We start from the raw sequence: 22,070 nt of genomic DNA, 5'->3' as shown, positions 1-22,070 counted from the left end.
CAGCGTGAGGTGGTATCTCAGTGTGGTTTTGATTTGTATTTCCCTGATGATGAGTGATGCTGAGCATCATTTCATGTGCCTGTAGGCCATCTGGATGTCCTCTTTGGAGAAGTGTCTGTTTATGTCTTCTGCCCATTTCTTCACTGAGTTATTTGTTTTGTGGGTGTGGAGTTTGGTGAGTTCCTTGTAGATTTTAGATACTAGCCCTTTACCCGATATGTCAGTTGCCACTATCTTTTCCCATTCCATTGGTTGCCTATTAGTTTTCTTCATTGTTTCCTTTGCAGTGCAGAAGCTTTTTATCTTGATGAGGTCCCAAGAGTTAATTTTTGCTTTCATTTCCCTTGCCTTTGGGGATGTGTCAGATAGGAAATTGCTGCAGTTGAGTTCAAGGAGGTTGTTTCCTACTTTCTCCTCGAGGGTTTTGGTGGTTTCCTGTCTCACATTCAGATCCTTCAGCCATTGTGAGTTTATGTTTGTGTATGGTGTAAGAAAGTGGTCTAGTTTCATTCTGGACAGCATGTTGCTGTCCAGTTCTCCCCTTAGTTTTTTAAATATATTTTCTACCTTGTCTCTCATATATGGTAACACACACAAACATGTAGTCTGATTAAGTGGTCTCATGTTACAAGGTCATGAGGGATATTGTCACGTAAGCACATAGCCAGGTTACCTTGAGGTTTTTCATTTGTTTGTTTGTTTGTTTTCTCCTTAGGGAGGGGACCCTACCAAGTAATGCTAGCAGTTGGTCCAGTTGGGTTTAGTCAAGCTATCTGACTGCAAACCCACCCCCTTGGGCTCCTTTTCCTGTGCTACTGCTACATGTCATCGATTTTCACCTGTGAAAGGGAGTCATTCATCTCACCCGCCAGACCCTGAGTATCTTGAGAACAGACCTGTTTTACTGTATTTTGTATCTTTAGTACCCCCATGTAGAGCCTTGCACACTTAAAAATATGACAGTCTAGCCTCTGCGAGCCATTCTGAACTCCAGCCATGCTGGCCTCCTTAGTTCCATTCAAGGCATTTGCACGTGCTCTTAGATCTGTCTGGAGTGCTTCTCCGATCAGTTTTAGCTGTAGCTAGAGTATCTTCTTCATTTCTGGGTGTGATTATATCACCGTTGACAAGGACATTGTTTGAAACGACATTACTGTGAGGAAGAATTGAAACAAATCAAAAAGGGAAGATCAGAAGGGACAGCGACGTGCGAACATGTAAGGTTACCTTTTTGTGGATGAAGGATAAGAACAGTTCAAGTGCTTCCAAGGGGCTCAGTGAAAAACAGATTTCACATTTTAAGGAAGAACTTTCAAAACATCAGCTGGCCAAAGTCGAAATGAACTACATATTGAGTGCCAAATCTCGAGAAATGTTTTGACAAATGCAGGCAGCCACTTTATGAGGACATTATTGTTATTGGGCTTTATTTCTTAGGAACATGTACCTTGATAAGTTCCTTTCTCAAGGTTATGGTAATATAAGGAAATTTATTCTCTCTTTACATTGCCATCACACAGATTTCTTAAAACTTTAAAGTCTTAGATTTTTTTTTTTTAACTAGAGAATAAGGCTTAATTATCATTGAGTTTTGTTTTGTGGAAGCTGGTCTTTGTTACCACTCAGGAAAGACTAAGTTTATGAAGATAAGCCCCAGTTGCGATACTTGTATGTTCTTCCGGGTCTGGAGGTAACCTTGTCTCCTTGCAAGAGGAAAACAGTTAGCCTCAGGCATTTGCTTCATCATGATATTCCTGGTGCCATCCCATTGTAAATGAGGTCAGTAGACGCCCAGGATAGATTGTAAAATTTAGATGCGCTATTAATATTTAAAAGGCCTGGGAATATCAGATTCAATATCTTATTTCTCTCCAAATTTCAAATGTGTATTTTTTTCACCGCCTGATTCTGTACCAACTTAATTCAGTCTTAGTAAACAGAAGTTCCATAGATAGACGAGGGACATTAGCAAGAAGCATCGAGGTAGAAGGACTGTCACATTTGGATACTATGTGGTAAAGTCATCCATCTAGATGTTGAAGTGAAAAAGATCTTTTAGGTCTAACCATATGTCCAGCTCTGCAGTGACCTCATTTAACCCTGATTTACCATATTGCATGCTATTGTTCAGCTGTTACTGCTCTTGACCATTAAATGTAGGACTGTAGCAATTTAAACCACTACATATTTTTTTAAGTAAGCAGAATCGAAAACTATTTTACATTTGATTAAGTGTTTTATTTTGCTATTCCCCTTCCAATGAACTTTGCACGGTCTGTTTCACGAGGAGTGTGGCTGGCTTTGGCGTGTGATCACCCAAAGCCAGGCGCCTTTTATCAGTGTTGCTTAAGTCATATATTTTTACACAAAACATCTTATTACCTTAGTTTTATTTTAAAATCAAAGCAGTTTGCAAAAAGTCTATGAATCACACTGAAAGAATGTGAACGAATAGTACCTCTGAATTTCCAGATTTGGGCATTTCTGATCTTAAAGAATATGACTGTAAGCAAAAATATTATGCAAGCTGAGTAAAGTTTAGATAAATAAGGACCAGATGGAACTATAGGGACTTATAAAATATAATGCAAATATTATCCCATTTCCTTAAAATAAATCTATATTTCAGTATGAAAAATTATATTCATATTGATGAATATCAACCTTTTGCTAAATCAGTCTTGGCAAAGGAACTCCATTTTAAGTAAATATAAAACAGTTTCTTTTCTGAGTTTGAGAAGGGAAAGCTTTTCAGAGTCTTAAAATGTGAAACTCTTTATACATTGCAATTCTTATATTAGCTGTTTTATTGCTGTGATTTTCATTCCACATTTTACCTACCTATAGTGTGAAGAGTTTGCAATCCCTGAGCTTGAATTTTAGTGTATATAGTCCATCCCTTTAACACACACACACACACACACACAGAGATACAGATTGGTGTTACTGCTTCCTGTGTAACTGATCTTTAATCCATACTTTTAGTCAAAAGTGCCCCTAGTATTATTGATTTAATGCTCATTTATGTTGTATATAGTTTATTACCCAAGAATATTTCAGTACTCCAAAATAGTAGGTACTAAACATTGTGATCCATTTTCTTTCTCTTAAGGTGTTTGATAGGTGCAAATCTTTATACCCTCCCCCAAACCTATTAGAATAGATGAATAAAGATCAGGATATAGAAACTGGCTTTTTGTTCCTTTTGTAACAGAGTCTTATGGGGTTTAATTGGTGACTTTGTTCTGAAATTCTTAGAAAATCTAGGGGCACCTGGGTGGCTCAGTCCATTAAGCACCCAACTCTTGGTTATGCCTGGGGTGGTGATCTCACGGTTCAGGTTCAGGCCCTGTGTTGAGCTCGGCGCTGGCAGTGCGGAGCCTTCTTGGGATTTTCTCTCTCACTCTCTCTGTCAAAGTAAATATTTTTTTTAAAGAAAAATCTATGTAGCGAGCTCAAATTTATTAGTGAGAATAGTGAGAGTATTCAGATTTTAAAAAGTATTATTCCAAATATAATAGATAAGTTCTTTTGACTCTTATTGACTTCCCTCTTCTAGCTATGGCTTCTTTAGGTTTTCTGAACAGAAACAATTATATTCAACCTATGAAGTTGACAACCAAACCCGTATCAGTTTGACAAATATTGTACTTCTTCTAAAGTAGTAATCTTTTATTGTATCCATGGTGGGAAAATAGTATATAATGAATGTACACTTGACTCAGAGATTCATCCAAATTCTAAAATTAAAATGAGAAAAAAATCATTTTCGAATAAAGAGAATATGGTACTTTTTGAATACATACTGCTTCAAGCCTTCCATGTTCTTATGAGATATTGAAAGTAACCTCTTAACCTTTTGCTTCTCGTGCATGAATCAATGAGGGTGTGCCAGATACCTTCTGCATCAAAGCACGGGGTTTTGAAGTGGGGAAGATGAGCATCTTTGCAACTTGTCTTGAATCATCTTTGCCTTTTACCTTTGTAATTGGCTCAAAAATATATATACATCTACAAAAGACATGGAATGTAAGCATAATAACACATGCCACAGCAAGAAAAATGCGTTGTCTTCCATCCTTGGGTTAAACGGCCTACTGCCCCACGGTAACGAGGAAAACGGAGAGCTGCCTTTGTTAACATGAGTCCTGCCCTTCCTATTAAAGATAGCACATGTTTGCATTTCTACTTTTATCACCTTTCACTTTAGGTTTCCCAGCATAATCTTTCTTAAAAAGAAGCTGGTTCAGTCAGTAGAGCATGTGACTCTTGATCCTGGTGTTGTGAGTTCAAATCTCTTGTTGGGTGTAGAGATTACTTAAAAATAAAACCATGGCGGGGGGAGGGGGAGTTCCTGGGTGGCTCAGTTGGTTAAGTGTCTGACATCAGCTCAGCTTATGATCTTGTGGTTCGTGGGTTCAACCCTGCATCAGGCCCTGTGCTGACAGCTCGGAGCCTGGAGCCTGCTTCGGATTCTGTGTCTCCCTCTCCTTCTGACCCTCCCCCACTCACACCCTGTGTATCTCTCTCTCTCTCTCTCTCAAAAATGAATAAAACATTAAAAAAATAATAAATTGTTAGGGGAACCTGGGTGGCTCAGTTGCTTGAGCATCCAACTCTTGATCTTGGCTCAGGTCATCATCTCATGGTTTGTGAACTTGAGCCCCAAGTTGGGCTCTGTGCTGACAGCACAGAGCTTGCTATTCTGTCTCTCCCTCTCTCTTCCCTTCCTATATGCTCTCTTTTTCTCTCTCAAAACAAACTAAAAAAAAATAAAATAAAGCACTTATAGTCTCAGTTCACCATAATAATAAGAAAAATGGAAATTAAAAAATGGACCCAAATTGGTGTCGTTCATCCTTAGAGTCATGAATTTTGACTACTGATCTGTATTCCTTCCTTTATGTCCCAGATAGGCCCGCTTCAACCTTATATATGTGTTGGGAACCTTCATTAACAATTATTCAATATCTATTTGGCTGACACTTTGCTGGACATTATATAATAATTTCATTCATCCTCAAACCCTAAAAGGCAAAATTTATTAGTTCCATTTTACAGAGACAGGAACACAAGTTCAGTGAGGCTAAATATCTTAATAAAAGTATCACAAAGCTATGATAAGTGGCAGAGCTGAAGTCTGAACACAGGTTTTTGTGGCCCTAGCCAATATTCTTCCTACTGTGTATTGCTGCTTCCATTGTTTACAGGCTGGAAAATTCTTCTGGCAGACTTGGTATAGTCTGTAGGAGATTAAAATTGATCATAAATTTTGTACAGCTCCTTCCCGTTTCCTTGAATTTGAGCTGGCCCATTGACTTCTTTGACCAATAGTAGTGAAAGTGGTGTTGAATAACTTCCAAGCCTTAGCCTCAAGGCCTTGCAATTTAGCTCTTGTTCTCCTGAAAGACTGCCACCTTGCAGACAAGCCTAGCTCAGCCTCCTGGGGGATGACACACCATATGGAAGAGCACATGGGGGGAGAGGAGCCCAGCCACCCTGACTGCAAACTCTTACGAACCCACCTGAGACAGCGTGCAGCTGCCCCCTGAACCCAGCCCAAACTGCCAGCCTGCAGAATCATGGACAAACAAATGATTAATTTTTGTTTTAAGCCACTAAGCTTTTTTTAATTAAGATTTTTTAATATTTAGTTTTTTGAGAGGGAGACAGACAGAGTGTGAGCAGGGGAGGGGCAGAGAGCAAGGGACACCGAGAGTCTGAAGCAGGCTCCAGACTGAGCTGTGCGCACAGAGCCCAATATGAACCACGAGACCATGACCTGAGCCAAAGTCAGGTGCTTAACCGACTGAGCAGCCCAGGTGGCCCTTAAGCCACTAAATTTTGCAGCACAAGAGAACTACTACAGAGTCTGAGCCAACCCCATATCTTTCTGACCTTTTGCAGACTGTGAAAGCTGGGATTATTGTGGTCTGCCATTTAGAAGGAAGTCCTGCTATTCCTAGGCAGGACCTAAGTATCTGCATAAAACAGTGGCTTTGTCTCCTTTACTTTGTGCTGTATGAGTTCAGAGAGGTCTAAAATTTTAGAAATGGAATGACTAGAAACCACGTATTTCCACTCTGTGCTTTATTGATTAGTGTCATCAACAAGACAATGCATAGAGAACCACTTGCAAAATTGGCCACCTGCAGAGTTGTGAGAAAAATGAACTCCTCTTGCTCCTGGTTCTGGGTCCTTCTTCTATATCTTCCTGTCCTTTTTTTTTTTTTTTTTTCAAAATCACATTCTAATTGAAATATAATAGGGAAGCTTGGTTTTTGAGGGTCCCCCCCCGCCAAGGATTTGGGACAGAAAAGCATCATGTTCTAAGGCACTCATCCCTTTACTTACATAAGTACAGTCTGGAGCCTATCAACTCTGTTCAAAGTGAGACATTGTTTCATGGTTGTACCCCACCAGTTTTCTTTTTAACCTCTCTACCTGCAATAGACATCACAAATCAGTAACTTAATACATCTACATCTGTTTCAAGGTAGAAGTGAGCATAGGGTTGATTTGCACAGCACTGGACTGAGCATTTTCCTCCCCCTACTGTATTATCTCCCCTCATTGGTTTGGCCTTCCTGCTGAGAGTCGTCAACTATATGGAAAGACAGGTCTGTATGATTTCTGAACCGTGACGACCCTAGAGGGGAACTCTATATTAAATAATGTTTAAAAGGAGCGTTACTCCTCTAAGACCACAGATCTGAACAATGGTTTCTTCCAGATGAAAAAAAAATGCCCACTTTCTATACAACATTTTTAACCCTTCTTTTGGTCCTCATAGGTCTTTATTTTAGGAGGGATTTTTTCCATACAGCAAGGAAATAAGACATGATACTGTTTGGGCATCACTGGTAGTATGTTTTCCACCTAAATGTGAAATTTAATGTGAATTTTTTTTGTAATTAAAGTGCCACGCACCCAGGATTATTTTGAGAGGAGTAGGGACGGGGGTTTTATGAGTATGACAGAGATTGGGTTTATCTCTAGAGTGATCCAAATTAAGTATATCACACTTAAAAATAGTAAAATTAAGCCATATATACATGGTCCTTTATAGTTAGATCTACCACATAATTCTTTATCAAAGTTTTATTCTAAAATGCTCATTAGAACCATCCACTAAACATTTAGGAATGTAATCTATAAAATCTCATTCTGTGGAAATAGGTCACCCACACGAGGGTGCTTATTGATATTTCAGTCCACAGGAGACCCTTAGTTAATTTTTCTAACACATGGCTTCTTAAAGTGTTATGGGCCTATTGTGACAATAATAAAATTGCCTTTTGCTGAATGATTGGTATGTTTATGAGTTACTTTGTTGGCAGCTTGAATAGTAAAGAAAATGGTGATGGATGGACTGAAGTGTCTGATGACTTTGTAAGGATACATTACTACATGTTATAAAATTCTTTTCAGCAATGCAGCTGTCAAATCCCCCTGGAGGAGTTTGTGATTTTTGTGGGGCTCAGTGATAATTAAGTCCCATGTACTTGGCTCTGTTAAATTGCTCTTTGAACTAGAGCAAATCCTTTAGAAATTCACATGGATATTAAATCCATGTGTGATGGGTGTTTGGGTTATATGTCACTAATATTTTGCTCTCAGAAGGTTGGGGGGGATTAAAAAAAAAAAAAGGAGAAGCTTGATTGGGCAGGGTAAGATTATAACTTACCAGCCACTTTCTGTGTCATTGTGATGCCTCTTTCTACCTCCAACCGATTTCTGGGTAATCGTTTAGCAAGCATTTACTCAGTGCCTCCTCTGGGCTTGGCACCAGGATACAAAGAAAAGTTGGTAGCAGCGCCCCATCTGGAAGAGTCCCACCAAGACTGGGAGGTAATACAGACCCCAGATCCATGAAGAAGCTATTATAATACTAATCAGTTCAGTAATACTAGAGGATACAGTAGTAACCCACAGGAAAGTTCATCAACCTTGTTAGGGGAGAGAGAGAAAGTTTCATAGAAGAGGTGTCAGTGATATTTGGCTGGCTCAAATAGAATTTCATGAGAAAAGGGGGCAGCAGTATTAAAAGAGACCATGCCTTCAAGCTTTGGTGCCTTTGTACTTTACAAATATAGATATAGAGCTTCTCTATATTAAAATACCCAAGAAACTGAGGGTGCCTGGATGGCTCAGTCAGTTAAGGATCCAACTCTTGGGACGCCTGGGTGGCTCAGTCAGTTGAGCATCTGACTTCGGCTTAGGTCATGATCTCACAGTTTGTGGGTTTGAGCCTTGCATCAGGCTCTGTGCTGACCGCTAGCTCAAAAGCCTGGGGCCTGCTTCAGATCCTCTGTCTCTTTCTGTCTCTGCCCCTCCCCTGTTCACGCTCTGTCTTTCTCTGTCTCTCAAAAATAAATAAATGTAAAAGAAATTTTAAAAGATTTAAAATTTGAATAAAAAAAGGATCCGACTCTTGATTTCAGCTTAGGTCATGATCTCATGGTTCTTGGGATCAAGCTCCACATCAGGCTCTGGGCTGACAGCATGGAGCCTACTTGGGATTCTCTCCATCCCTCTCTCTGCCCCTCCCCGGCTCGTGTTCTCTCTCTCTCTCAAAATAAACTTTAAAAAAAAAGCACAAAAGAAACTTAACAGTACTTGTTCCTAGTTGAGGATGTAAGGTGGGTGAGGGACAGGGGCAGAGAGAACCTTTTCAGTGTACACTATTTTGAGACCAGTACAGTGTGTGCATATTCTATCTGTATTTAAAAACAAATATGTATTCTTTTAAGAATTGAGACCTTATGACGTGGTCCCTTAAACAGTATGTTAAATTTACTAGCCAGTTACTTCTTCCTGGTTGTCTATTTTTTTTATGTTATCCCTAAATTAGTGGACTGAAGGAATTTTTCTCAAGTTAAATGTGTTTCATACATAGACTGATGAGAGAGAAAGGGTTTTTTTTAATGTTTCATTTTTATTTTTGAGAGAGAGGGAGTGCAAGCAGGGGAGGGCAGGAGAGAGGGAGACACAGAATCTGAAACAGGTTCCAGGCTCTGAGCTGTCAGCACAGAGCCCAGTGCCGGCTGGAACCTATGAACTGTGAGATCATGACCTGAGCTGAAGTCAGACACTTAACTGACTGAGCCACCCAGGAGCCTCAGGAGGGAAGTTTTTAAGCAGAGGACTTTTCCTGCGTCTCTGAAATCCTGCCTGACCCTTCTGATTAGGGGAAACCCCAGTATCTGAGAGATTCTCCAACTCACTGATAAAATTTTTTCCTGGGTCTAGAATTGGCAAGCCAAATGAATAGTTTAGAGTGTCCACAGAGAAATTGTTGGTCTTATCTCATGCAGTAAATAAGCAGACCATCTTACTTAAATTTCTGTAGTCACAGTGAAAATCACAACTACCAAGTGTTTTTGATTATATGTCAGTCTTGTTCATCTATAAATGATTCTTAAGTCTGTCATTAATCAGGAGAAAATCATCTGGTTTTTTGGGACTAAAAAATGTTTTTTATTTTATTAGTTTATTTCAGAGCATGAGAGGGGCAGAGGGAGAGAGAGAAAGAATCTTAAGCAGGCTCCATGCTCAGTGCAGAGCCTGATGCAGGGCTCAAACCCATGACCCTGGGATCATGACCTGAGTCAAAATCAAGAGGTGGATGCTCAACCTATTGAGCTACCCAGCTGACCTGAACAACTTTATTTTAAACATGAATGTATCACTTATGTATGTAATTTTCTTTTATATCTGCTCCTGTAGGGGGAAAAAAATCATTCATTGAGTAATATGGGTGCGCAGAAAGAGAATGGAAAAAATGAAGGAAGGAAAGAGACAAGAACAACAAATGGAATTAAGAGAGAGTTGGGGAGCCTGGGTGACTCAGTCAGTTGAGTGTCCAATTTTGGCCTAGGTCATGATCTCACGGTTCATGAGTTTGAGCCCCATGTCAGGCTTTGTGCTGACAGCTCAGAGCCTGGAGCTTGCTTCAGATTTTGCGTTTCTCTCTCTCTCTTCCCCTCCCCAGCTTGTGCTGAGTCTCTCTATCTCTCAAAAATAAATAAAAATATTAAAAAGAAAAAAAGGGTGGGAAAGACACTCTATGTTGGGTTGGGGAGAGTTCCTAACCATCCTACTTTGTGTAGCACCAACCCCTAAACAGGAACCAGCACTAGCAAGTGAGGTCCATAGATGGTCACCCCACTTCATGAAGCCAAAGGCTTCAATTTTCACTTACACAGTTGTCTTTTTGTTCACTCTCTATAAAATGATCAGCCCATGCCCTCAAGGTTTTTGCTGTGGAATTAAGGAGACAGTATTTCAACAGAATTGATGCCATATGGAAAATCCCAAGTTAGCTTTTATGCAAGTGCAAAATAAAATATTCAAAACAGACGAGATGCTTGCAGTAGTGGTAGGAACACAGGCTTTGGTGTTAAACAGTCCCAAGTTGGGATTTGATCGTTCCTACTTAGAAGCTGCAAAGACCTGGTCAAGTCGGAATCCTTCTGAGCCTCTGTATCCCCAACTGTAAATGAGACTGATAACACTGCACTCGCTTCATGGTCACGAGGATTGAATGGCACAAATGGGAAGCGTGCAGCAGCTCCAGCGCAGAGGTGTTAAATAAATGAGATGCTCCCACTTCCTCACTGTGTGCTGGCATTGTGCATAAAGCTTTATGTTACATAGTATTGTTAAAACCCTTTCAACATAAGGAAGCTAAGGCCTGGCAAAGTTACCAGTCTTCCTAAAGCCCATGGCCAGAAGTAGCAGGGCCAGAATTTGGACTAAGAAATCTTACTCCAGAGGCCTGGCTCATCTGTCTCTACAGCCTCCCCTTAGTGTGAGCCAGTAACTTACCCACAGGGAAATGATCAAGAGCCTGCTTCTGGAATAGATGAGTTTTAGAAGTCATTGGTGTTGGTAGACAGAGTCACAGAGGTATTCTAGGGTGAAGGAATGTTATTTAAATATGCAGAGATAGGAGTGGAAGAGAAGGACTGTGCCAACAAGCAGTTTTGCTCGAACAGCTCAAGAGCATTAAAATGCAAGAGGATATACAATGAAGAGATTAGAAGTGTGTGTATAATCCACTCCAGATTTGTTACTTAAAACAATAATGGCCATCTTTCATTGATGACCCATTATTTCATCTAATTACAATTTTTGCAAAGTAAGAAAGAAGTAAAAATGTTTTGTGGCCTTGTCAGATGCCTAAAACAGCTCAGTGCAGTATCTTTTTTTATTATTCTGTCCTACCTTATCAACGATGTACATTTTTAAAAAGTAAAGCTGTTTTTCTCTTCAGTTCCCCAGCCCACATTTCTAACTTAGCCGTTGACCCCCCCACATCTAGCACCCCCAGTAGTGCAGCTGACCAAAACCAAAACTTCACAGCACAGTTTCAGCACGCAGGGCACATGGCACATAGAAATATGACCTTTGTCTATTGGTAGGTTAGAGTGTCTAATGTTTTCTTTAATTTTCATTGATAACTTGAAGAGAAATCACAGCAGTAGTCAAGCAAAAGGGAAAATATAATGGGGATTTTTTTTCACACAGACTCATGGACAAAACATCATCGGCAAGGAGTTCAGCATTTGAGAAATAATACATTTCTTTTATGTATAACATTCACCATGGGGGGCCCCAGTGACTCAGTCAGTTAAGCATCCAGCTCGATTTCACCTCAGGCCATGATTCCGTGGTGTGTGAGTTTGAGCCCCGTGTTTGCTCTGACAGCATGGAGCCTGCTTAGAATTCTCTGCCTCCCTCTCTCTCTGCTCCTTCTCTGCACACCACTCTCTCTCTCTCTAATAAATAAATAAATTTTTTTAAAAAGTTCATTAAACACCCAGATACTATGGAAGAGTTTTTAATTCAGGCTACTTTTTTAAATGTTTATTTATGTATTTATTTGAGACAGAGACAGAGCACAAGCAGGGGAACGACAGAGAGAGAGGGAGACAGAATCTGAAGCAGGCTCCAGACTCTGAGCTATTATCACGGAGCCTGATGTGGGGGCTCGACCCCACAAACTGTGAGATCATGACCTGAGCCAAAGTTGGACGCTCAACTGACTGAGCCACCCAGGCGCCCCTGGGCTTCTTTTATGGAATAAGAACTACATTTGGTCGTCTTCTTCCTTTTAAGTATAAATGAAGAGAAATTTCCCATTTAACTTTTGTAATGTTGCAAAATTAAAGAAGTTTGTGCTGGAAGTTACGCTCTGTAAAAAACCATGTTAGTAGGAGTTCAATCTGATTCTCCCAGTCCAATGAAGGGGGGGTGTTTGGCCTCCAAACTTGGAACACGAGCATGACACAGGACCTTACCAGGAGCTTACATTAGTTTCTCCCAGCACTACTTTCATAAAGTCTTGGCCGTGCTACTGGGATCACCTGAAGCCACTGACCCAGCGGATTTCCACAAAGCCATTCCCTTGAAACAGTTCAGAGAAGCCAACTCTCAACAGTGTAGATGCCCCCGGTGTCTGGAAATTTCATAAATCAGAGTTAGCAAAGAATGGTCTAAAATCTGTTGCTGATACAGAATCTGCAATGTAAGTTGTCTGCAATGTAAATTGTCTGGATTAGAGAACCTCTCCTGTCTCCTGGGAGCTGCCTTTCTAATTGCTGTAATAAAGAATGTTTTCAGAAGTGTGTGGTGATAAAATGGAAGTATTGAGAGAGATATTTGGAATCCAGTTGAGTCATCTGGTTATAGAACCTCCTAATATTTTCTTTTGTTGTGTCTCTACTCTCAAATTTACCTAAGAACCTTTTTATTTATTTTTTAAGAAAGTAGATTTCGTTTGGATCTTTTTTTTTTATCTTATTTGTTACACTTCTGCAGGAAATATTTTTCTATGTTTGACTTCATGTCAATTCTGATTCTGAGGTTCCATACTTCAGGACTAAGGCAGAATCGACCACGGTCATTTCGGAGGCTCCTCAAGCTCTCAGGGTCCAGGTGTCCTCACAAAGCTCCCTGACATCGTTGGTAGGCTTCTGGTCGTTATCAGCGGTCCCCCCAGTAGTCATCAAGCCCATCTTACCCAAGCCTGCATGACCTCAAGTCTAGAAACCCTGCTGTTTCCAAGCCCCAGTGCTTGGGACACAGGACTTTTTTCAAGGTGGGATCAATACTGTGTGGCATCTGCCAACCTTGCCCATTGCTTGCAGGGTCTTGCAAGCCAGTGCATGTGCTGGGGGGGGCGGGGGAGGATAGGAGGACACTGGGCAGTGCAGGGCTCAGATCCGCACTTCTCACGGGACCCACAGATCTCTGTTTCTGGTCTCCACACAGAAGTTCTTTACCTTTCCCAGCAGCCCCCCAAGACAGCTGGCATAATCCTTCTAGCATCTTATTTTTCAGGCCCTTCAGTTTGATAAACCACAGAAAGAACCAACGGCGTCTGCGTCTGGCTGCCTTAGTTTTCAGCTCCATAAAAATTCCCTACTCGCTTAACATGAGGGGAAAAGTTGTGTGAATGTGTTCAATTGAATATTTTAGAAGTAGCCTCACCAAAATTTATGTACATATGATAGAAATATTTGGGTGTAGCGATGTACATTGTCTGCAGGGACCCTTAGGAAGCTGTTGATGGTGATGGTCTCTGGGGAGGGAGACTGAGGGCCGACCAAGGAGGCAGTTTCTTCCTGTGGTTCACTACACCCTGTGGTATTGCTTGAGTTCTTTACTTTGGTATGTGTTATTTTTATGATGATTAAAATTTAGGGTTATTAATTTGAAAAGATGGGAATTTTTTGTTTTAATTCATTACCCATGAAATACTTTCCTCGGCCTAAGCTTACCTACCTTAGGTATTGTCCTGATTTTATGGCTCAGGATGCTAAGTTCAGGAGCCAATTTGCCCAAGATTACACACTGGTGGGTCTGAATCGGAACCCACGGCTGTCTTACACTTAGGTTCATGAACCCCTCCTCCATGCCTCATGGACCAGGGTCATTTCATTCCACTTAAGTTCTTTTCTTTCAGTGCCCAAGTAATGAGGCCTTACAGACCCCATGCATGAGACCACACATCTATGCCAAATCCTTGAATACTAATAAATACTTGAAACCGTGTTTCAAAATACACCATAAAATGTAAATAAGAATGACGCACAGGTCACCTCAAGTTCATACCCAGCAGCAGTGTGCAGGTTAACAGTAAAACATGGGGAAGTTTACCTTGAAATATTAGGCAAAGCCGGTTCTAAAGGAATGAAATAAGAAACTTAGGAAAACTTAATTACACCTTGGAATATATTGTAACTGTGTGTTTTATTTACCTTTAGGTCCCATAAAATATGACACTATTAGCAAATGGCAATTTATGGGTCGCTGCCTATGGTTTGGTTGTTTGTGTAAGGAAGCATTTATGGTTGTTGAAAATTAATAAGAATTTTTTTTTCTAGGATGCTATAGTTATACACGAAGTCTACGAAGAAGGAGCAGCGGCCAGAGATGGAAGACTCTGGGCCGGTGACCAGATATTGGAGGTATAGGACTATGAGTTTCATTTAATACTAGCAGATACAGTTCCTTTACTGACCTTGATCCACAAAGTATTTATTTATTCACTGTCTTGTACTCCACGTTATCCTCACTTATTTCTCTCCTATTTAGCAAAACATGTACCTTATTCTTTTTTCTTTTTTTAATGTTCATTGAGTAACTATCATCAGAATCGTGGCAGACATCTGTAAAAACTTTTTTAATTAAAGCAAAAAGTACAACCTATTGTTCTATAATCTTAATATTCAATGAGAGTGCATAGAATTGCAGTTTGACTTGTTTTACCTCTTCCTTAAACCTATCTAAAAGCTCTCCTGAAAACACAAACCTATGCAGAAACATGGACAGCCAATGTTTGAAAGACTTCAGTGCTGTTTTAAGTATTGTTTTCTTACTCCTAGTAAATCATTAAGTAAAACGCTTTTTGCTTTTGTTTTCTAGTTGCCGAAAACGTAGAATCTTCTCCCTTTAGGTTGTACATGATACTTATTAATTAATAAGTTGAAATGTTTAGCTTGCCTCTTTCAGATGGACTCTCAATTAGCAAAGGTGTTAAAGCCTTTTAAAAACTGCCAAGGCAGACAGTGTCTGATCTAAGGAACGGATGAATGGCAGGTCAATGCCAGGCATTCTGGTAGGTGGAACGAAACAGCTTTTTTGATGATGTGAAACCTTTAGGCAACATTTATTTCTCTCATTGGATGAATTTAATTGAATAGTTAACATTTTATGGTGGGCATGTGCATTTTTGCTTTGCAACTTTAATACAGCCCATTACGAATGACATCATAGAATTTTATTTCCCCTTTGGTGGTTCAAGCTTGCCTCCCAAGATGAAACCACAGATATAATTAAGGGCAGAAAGTATAGGCAAGAAGGAGTTAAAGGAGAGGCCAGGCTCACTGCAAATTACACTCAGGGTTTCTCTGCAGACCTTTACTGTGCTTCATCATTGGATTAGGACATATTCCCAGTACATTCATTAAGGTACAAGCGTATGAGGTTAGAAAAATAAGCGAGGCTTCTTTGGGAATTGGGTTGACTGCTTTTGCACACAACACCATTTTTTAGCGGTCAGGAGTTTTGAGGGTTTCTTTTTTTTTTCTCCCTAGGTTTTCTAATTAACTGGTGTTATCATAATTGGCTTTATAAGATTGAATATTCAGAAGAGTACAGATGTATACATGCCTAGATACATGATTTGTAAGCCCACGGATTATTCTGTAATAGTCACTTGAAACCAAATCTAATCTGTGCATCATTTTCTTGATTACGGCGGTGGTTGCATAGGTATAAATCACATGGATTCACAATATAAATGAGATCCTTTAAATACAGTTTATTTTATAACACTTATACCTCAGTATAAAAAATAACCTTTTTAAAACTATTTGTATTAGATAGATCTCAGCTGTAGTGGTTCTCTTTCATTTTCATGTACAAGTGAATACTCGGGATAGGTTAACATGAAGAAGTCAATTAAGTGGAAGGAGAAATTGAAAACTCAAATCATTTCCTGGCATCCAATTGAATTATATTACCCAATATGGATGGATGGTCTATACTCATTAAAGATGACCAGGACATAATGTAACAGTGTGTGTCAACTAAAAAAAAAAAAAAAAAAAAAAAAAAAAATTGTACCCTATGCAGTATCTAGTCAACAAGAGCATGTTATGTGTTTAGTTAAGAAGTAGCTGTTGGGGAGGGTGGGGCCCTGGGTGGCTCAGTCATTTAAGCGTCTGATGTCAGCTCAGGTTATGATCTCACAGTTTGTGGGTTCGAGCCCCACGTTGGGCTCTGTGCTGAGAGCTTGGAGCCTAGAGCCTGCTTCAGATTCTGTGTCTCCCTCTCTCTCTGCCCCTTCCCTGCTCACGGTCTGTCTCTGTCTCTCAAAAAGAATAAATAAACATTAACCAAAAAAGAAGCTCTTTGGGGACACCTGGTGGCTCAGTCAGTTAAGCATCCAACTTCAGCTCAGGTCATGGTCTCATGGTTTGTGGATTTGAGCCCTGCATCAGGCTTTATGCTGACAGCTCAGAGCCCAGAGCCTGCTTCGGATTCTGTGTATGTCTCTCTCTCTCTGCCTCTCCCCTGCTCACACTCTCTCAAAAATAAACAAACATTTCTTAAAAATTAAAAAAAAAAAAAGAAGTAGCTTTTTGGTCAAGTAATGTCATGTTTCCTTTCTAAGCAGCTTTAGACTCACATTTGGACTTGGGATAGTTATGGTTGATGTGTACAGATGCATAATAATGCGTAATCAGCCTGGGGCCTGCAGGCTTGCCTTAAGAAGTCAGGCCAGCGTTGGTGGTACATTTCAAGACCATGAACCAAGACAACTGTACATCAGTGCTTTCCCGACAATGGCCTTTCTGCTTATGAGAGTCCTCTACATTGTCAGTTGACCTTTAATGATTTTAATTCTATCCTCATGTTGAAATTAGGACAAGCCATGGGGCACCTGGCTGGCTCAGTCAGAAGAAAATGCCACTCTAATATGAACAAAACAAGAGGCTATTGATGCTAGCGAGGATGTGGACCTTCCTACACTGCTGGTGGGAATGTAAACTGGTGCAGCCTCTCTGGAAAACAGTGTGGAGGCTCCTCAAAAAACTATCAATAGAACTCCCCTATGACCCAGCAATAGCACTGCTAGGGATTTACCCAAGGGTTACAGAAGTGCTGATGCATAGGGGCACATGCACCCCAATGTTCAGAGCAGCACTTTCAACAATAGCCAAATCATGGAAAGAGCCTAAATGTCCACCTGATGAACGGATCAAGAAGATGTGGTATATATATACAATGGAGTACTACATGGCAATAAGAAAGAATGAAATCTGGCCATTTGTAGCAGAGTGGATGGACTTCGAGGGTGTCATGTTAAGTGAAATAAGTCAGGCAGAGAAGGACAGATACCATATGTTTGCACTCATAGGTCTAACAGGAGAAACCTAACAGAGGACCATAGGGAGGGGGAGGGGTAAAGAGAGTTGGGGAGAGAAAGGGACACAAATCATGAGAGACTATTGAATACTGAAAACGAACCAAGGGCTGGAGGGGGAGGAGGAGAAGGGGGTGATGGTCATGGAGGGGGGGCACTTGTGGGGAAAAGCACTGGGTGTTTTATGGAAGCCAATTTGACAATAAACTTAAAAATAAATGCCACTCTTGATCCTGGGGTCGTAGGTTTGAGCCCCACGCTGAGCATAAAGATTACTTTTTTGTTGTTTTTTTACATTTATTTCTTTTTGAGAGACAGAGAGCACGGAGGTGGAGGCGCAGAGAAAGAATGAGACACAGAATCCGAAGCAGGCTTCCGGCTCCAAGCTGTCAGCACAGAGCCAAATGCGGGGCTTGAACTCACAAACTGAGATCATGACCTGAACTGAAGTCGGACACTTAACCGACTGAGCCACCCCAAGATTACTTTGTAAAAAAATTGGGACAAGCCAGATTTTGCTTACAAAGCTATAGTCCAGCAATTTTTTAGTGTAGCAAGATTTATGATTCTGTAATTAGCATGAATTGTCTTCTTTCTGATGCTCCTTTTAGAGTCAGTCCCTCATCCTACCCTAATTCTACCTCCATTATCCTCCTCTATTTTTGTGCAGGTGGGAGCAGAAAGAGCAGAGGGCTAATGCCTGGTTTTCCCTGTGGAATAAAATAGGACATGCTGCCTAGTTTGGTTATTCTTTCCTCTAAAGCAGTGGTTCCCCCACTTCCTCGTCCTCCCCATGACAGCTGGGGCTTCCTATGGCTCTGTCTCAAGTAAGGAAGCCTGCAATTACCACCCCTACGCCTCTACAATCAATGCTCTAAATAATGCATACAGTGCTTCTGTAAGGCACTTAACGTAATACATCACTCCACAATATTCGAGCTACACAGCGATATTTCTCTTATGATTACTGGTGCATTTAGCAGTGCCTCTTGATAAGCAGAGGAGGAAATGAAAACTATGAACTTGGAGAAGATGTCTTGGATTTGAGCAGTCATCTTAATGCTGGAATTTAGTATAAATTGCTTTTATTGTATTAGTTTCATGACAGTGCTTTTTATTGAAAGTATAATTGTTAGGGCCTTTCAAAAGCTATTTTAGAGGCTTAAGAGAATTCACCTGCAGTCCATGGAAGAAACTATTGTGCAGCTGAGTAACAGAAGTGGTCTGGTGTGCCATCTATTGGAACACAGGAAAATAATCAGGTCGGACCACGTTTTCTAGGACCCCTTTGTCCTATGGATTTACCTCACAGACAATGAGAATGCAGTCATGGGGCTAAAGTAACAGCGAATGCTGGCGCTGACTGAAAACCGCCCTGACTGGGGTTCCTTCGATTCCTTATAAAATAGCAACTTCTAACTTACATTGCACTTACCTGTGTGCCAACTCCTGTGCTGAATGCATTAGAGGGTTTATTTCACTTAATCCTCACAGCACTAAGTAGACGTCTCCAATTCATCAATGACCCTGTTGAAGCTTAGCTTGACTAATATATAAAGGTTTCACAAAGTAAGTTAGAATCAGCGCTCAAACTCAAGTCAGTCTGTATCTAAGACCCATACTTAACTGCTGTTTGGGGTGTTGTTGTTATTGTTGCTTTTATTATTTTTTTTAAGGTAAGCTCTCTGCCCAGTGTGGGATTTGAACTCATGACCCTGAGATCAAGAGTTGCATGCTTGGGGCTCCTGGCTGGCTCAGTCAGAGGAGTGTGCAACTCTTGATCTCAGGGTCATGAGTTTGAGCCCCATGTAGGGTGTAATGATTATTTAAATAAAACTTTAAGAGAAAAAGAAGAATTGCGTGCTCTGCCAACTAGACCAGCGAGGCACCCCTTAACCACCGGCTATAGTTAATCTAAGTAAGAATACAAACCCACAATATACCAGGAAAGAAAAAGCAGCTTGAAAATTAGGCTTATAAACATTTTTCTGGCTTATAGAATTCGCTTTAAATAATTGTTGAAGGGGCACCTGGGTGGCTCAGTCGGTTGAGCCTCCGACTTCAGCTCAGGTCAGATCTCACGTTCGTGGGTTCGAGCCCCGCGTCAGGCTCTGTGCTGACAGCTAGCTCAGAGCCTGGAGCCTGCTTCCGGTTCTGTGCCTCCTTCTCTCTCTGAACCTCCCCCTCTCATGCTCTGTCTCTCTCTGTATCAAAAATAAATAAAACATTAAAAAAAAAAAAGAAACATTGAAAAAATAAATAAATAAATAAATAAATAAATAATTGTTGAAAACCCGCCTTCTCCAAGAAGGGCTCATTGCTCTCTTCTCCCTCTCTGTAACCATTCTTTATGCCACAAGTCACTAGTTTTTGGAATGTTAGAATTGGAAAAGCCTGAGACCAAGCCCTCACTGTACAGATGAAGGAATGGAGGATCAGAGAGAAGCTTGACTTGCCCACGACACACAGGGATGGAGTAGATCATGGCGTGGAACAAGCATCCTGAGGGAGCTCTCCCATTCTGCCATCCCCCCACCTCCCACCCTACCACTGGCCATGACCTGGGCCTAGTCTTCCCTTTGTATCTTTTCCTAGCTATGACCTTGAGGGAGTGACCTATGACTCCCTTCGGGTCCTTGGCCTTTCTTCCCTCAATTTCTCCTTGTTGTTAGATCCACTAATCCGTGACAATACGTGACTTTCTCTGTGGCAAGGGATCAAATAGCTCATTCTAAGGGTACGCTGAAGCAGAATGGTATAGAGACTAAGGGGGGGAAGATGGTCTGCCTGCTAGCCATGTAACCTGGGGCACGTCTTTTAGCCTCTCCATGATTTATAAAGAGCTAATACACAAGCATTACACAAACATTTGTTAAGTAAAAAACACATAAGTTGGCTATGATCTTCATTTAGCAGACAAGGAAACGGAGGCTCATAGAGAGCCCACGGTTTGTCCAAGTTCAGATGATTAGCAGGAGCAGAGCCATGGCTTCACTCAATGCTGTTCCCAGTACAATTTGCTTCTAATTCATGGTCCTATTTGTGCTCCTTGGATCTGGGTTCAGAAGGGTGTACCTCAAGGGGTTTTTGACACTGTCAGAAACACTGGTCTCTCATTTTTTTCCAGCTTATTTCTAAAGAAGTTGTGATGTTTGCAATTAAGAGTGAGGATGTCAAATTCAATAAGCAAACTGAGTCTTAAAATGCTGACCAAACACTAATGTTTATTTCCCTTTTGACCTCAATTAAATAAGCCAGTTAATCCCTTCCACCCCTCCTGCTCCCTCTCCCCCTTCCTCCCCTCCTGCTCCCTCTCCCCCTTCCTCCCCGGCCATGTTGACTCCATAGGAAAGCAAGCGCACAGCTTTGCCAAACAGCATTATTATGTGCCCTGAGCACCCTCCGTGCTTTTGGGGTGGGAGAAGATGAGGGCTACCTCCTTTATACATGAAGCAGCTGCTCCTGCTCGTAGTCACTACCTGCCCTGGGAACGGCTGGAGATTTCTAGAGGTTTCTCACTGGTTGGATTAAAGAGCTCCAGCGGAGCAGGCACGGAGGGCCCTGCCGTCAGCAGCCCATCTCGGATGTCCATTGTTGCAGGTTAATGGCATTGACCTGAGGAGCGCCAGCCATGAAGAAGCCATCACGGCCCTGAGGCAGACTCCCCAGAAGGTGCGGCTGGTGGTGTATAGGGATGAGGCACACTACAGGGATGAGGAGAACCTGGAGATTTTCCCAGTGGACCTGCAGAAAAAGGCCGGCCGGGGACTAGGCCTGAGCATTGTTGGGAAACGGTAAGGAAATACTGTGCAAATTAGGACAGAAGGGCCTTTCCCTTCAGAGCCCTAGGGAGCCTACAAACACTGAAAGATAAAGTCTTGTGTAAACTAACGATATGGTTTCTAAAATCAACCTATTTATAAATATTAGAATGACCTCTCTGAGCAAGATCTTACCAAAAATAAGTGTCATATGACGATAGAACCTGAAGCCCAATGAATCAAGACTGATTTTGTTCCCATATAGAATAAGAAGAGATTCAGAAAGGTTTTTGCACCTTAGAGTCACTTAGATCTGAGGCTTTCATACCCGAGAAATAGCCAATATCAAGAGATAGGTTCTTATAGAGTTGGGTTAAGAAAATTCCAAGGTGCCTGGGTGGCTCAGTCGGTTAAGCGCCTGCCTTTGGCTCAGGTCATGATCTCACGATTTGTGGGTTTGAGCCCCATATTGGGCTTTGCACTGACAGTGTAGAGCCTGCTCGGGATTCTCTTTCCCTCCCTCTCTACCCCTCCCCTGCTTGTGCTCGCGCTTTCTCTCTCTCTCTCTCTCTCTCTCTCTCTCAGAGTGAATAAACTTAAAAAATTTTTTTAAAAAGAAAGAAAGAAAATTCCTCTGCCATGGAGTACCATGCTAATCTTAGGCTGTTAACCACATCTAATTGGTGAGTTTCAAAAATTAGCTGAGTAGGTGTAATTGAGAGACAAATTCTTCATGACAGTAGTTTTCATTAAGAAAGATGTCCCTACCTCAAGTATACTGTAGTATCGAGGTGGAATTTAAGGAAAGGTATTAAGCAGGCTGTGTTTTAGCTTACAGGCAAGTAATAAATTGTATCATTTATCTTGAG

At 41.1% G+C, this 22,070-nt stretch overlaps 1 protein-coding gene across 3 annotated transcripts in view; it reads left to right on the top strand.

Moving 5' to 3' along the window:
- Positions 1 to 22,070, top strand: part of PATJ (PATJ crumbs cell polarity complex component) — a 340,997-nt gene that overhangs the window by 280,726 nt on the left and 38,201 nt on the right. For all 3 annotated transcript variants that reach the window (XM_029947821.1, XM_029947819.1, XM_029947822.1), the window contains exons 34-35: positions 14,394 to 14,477; positions 21,041 to 21,234. In XM_029947821.1, the coding sequence (XP_029803681.1) occupies positions 14,394 to 14,477; positions 21,041 to 21,234 (278 nt within the window). The remainder of the gene's footprint in view (positions 1 to 14,393; positions 14,478 to 21,040; positions 21,235 to 22,070) is intronic.

This window comes from Suricata suricatta, chromosome 8 (assembly GCF_006229205.1).
Source record: "Suricata suricatta isolate VVHF042 chromosome 8, meerkat_22Aug2017_6uvM2_HiC, whole genome shotgun sequence".
NCBI lineage: Eukaryota > Metazoa > Chordata > Mammalia > Carnivora > Herpestidae > Suricata > Suricata suricatta.
Note: the sequence above shows the minus strand (reverse complement) of the source record. Positions and strands in the feature narration are given on the sequence as shown.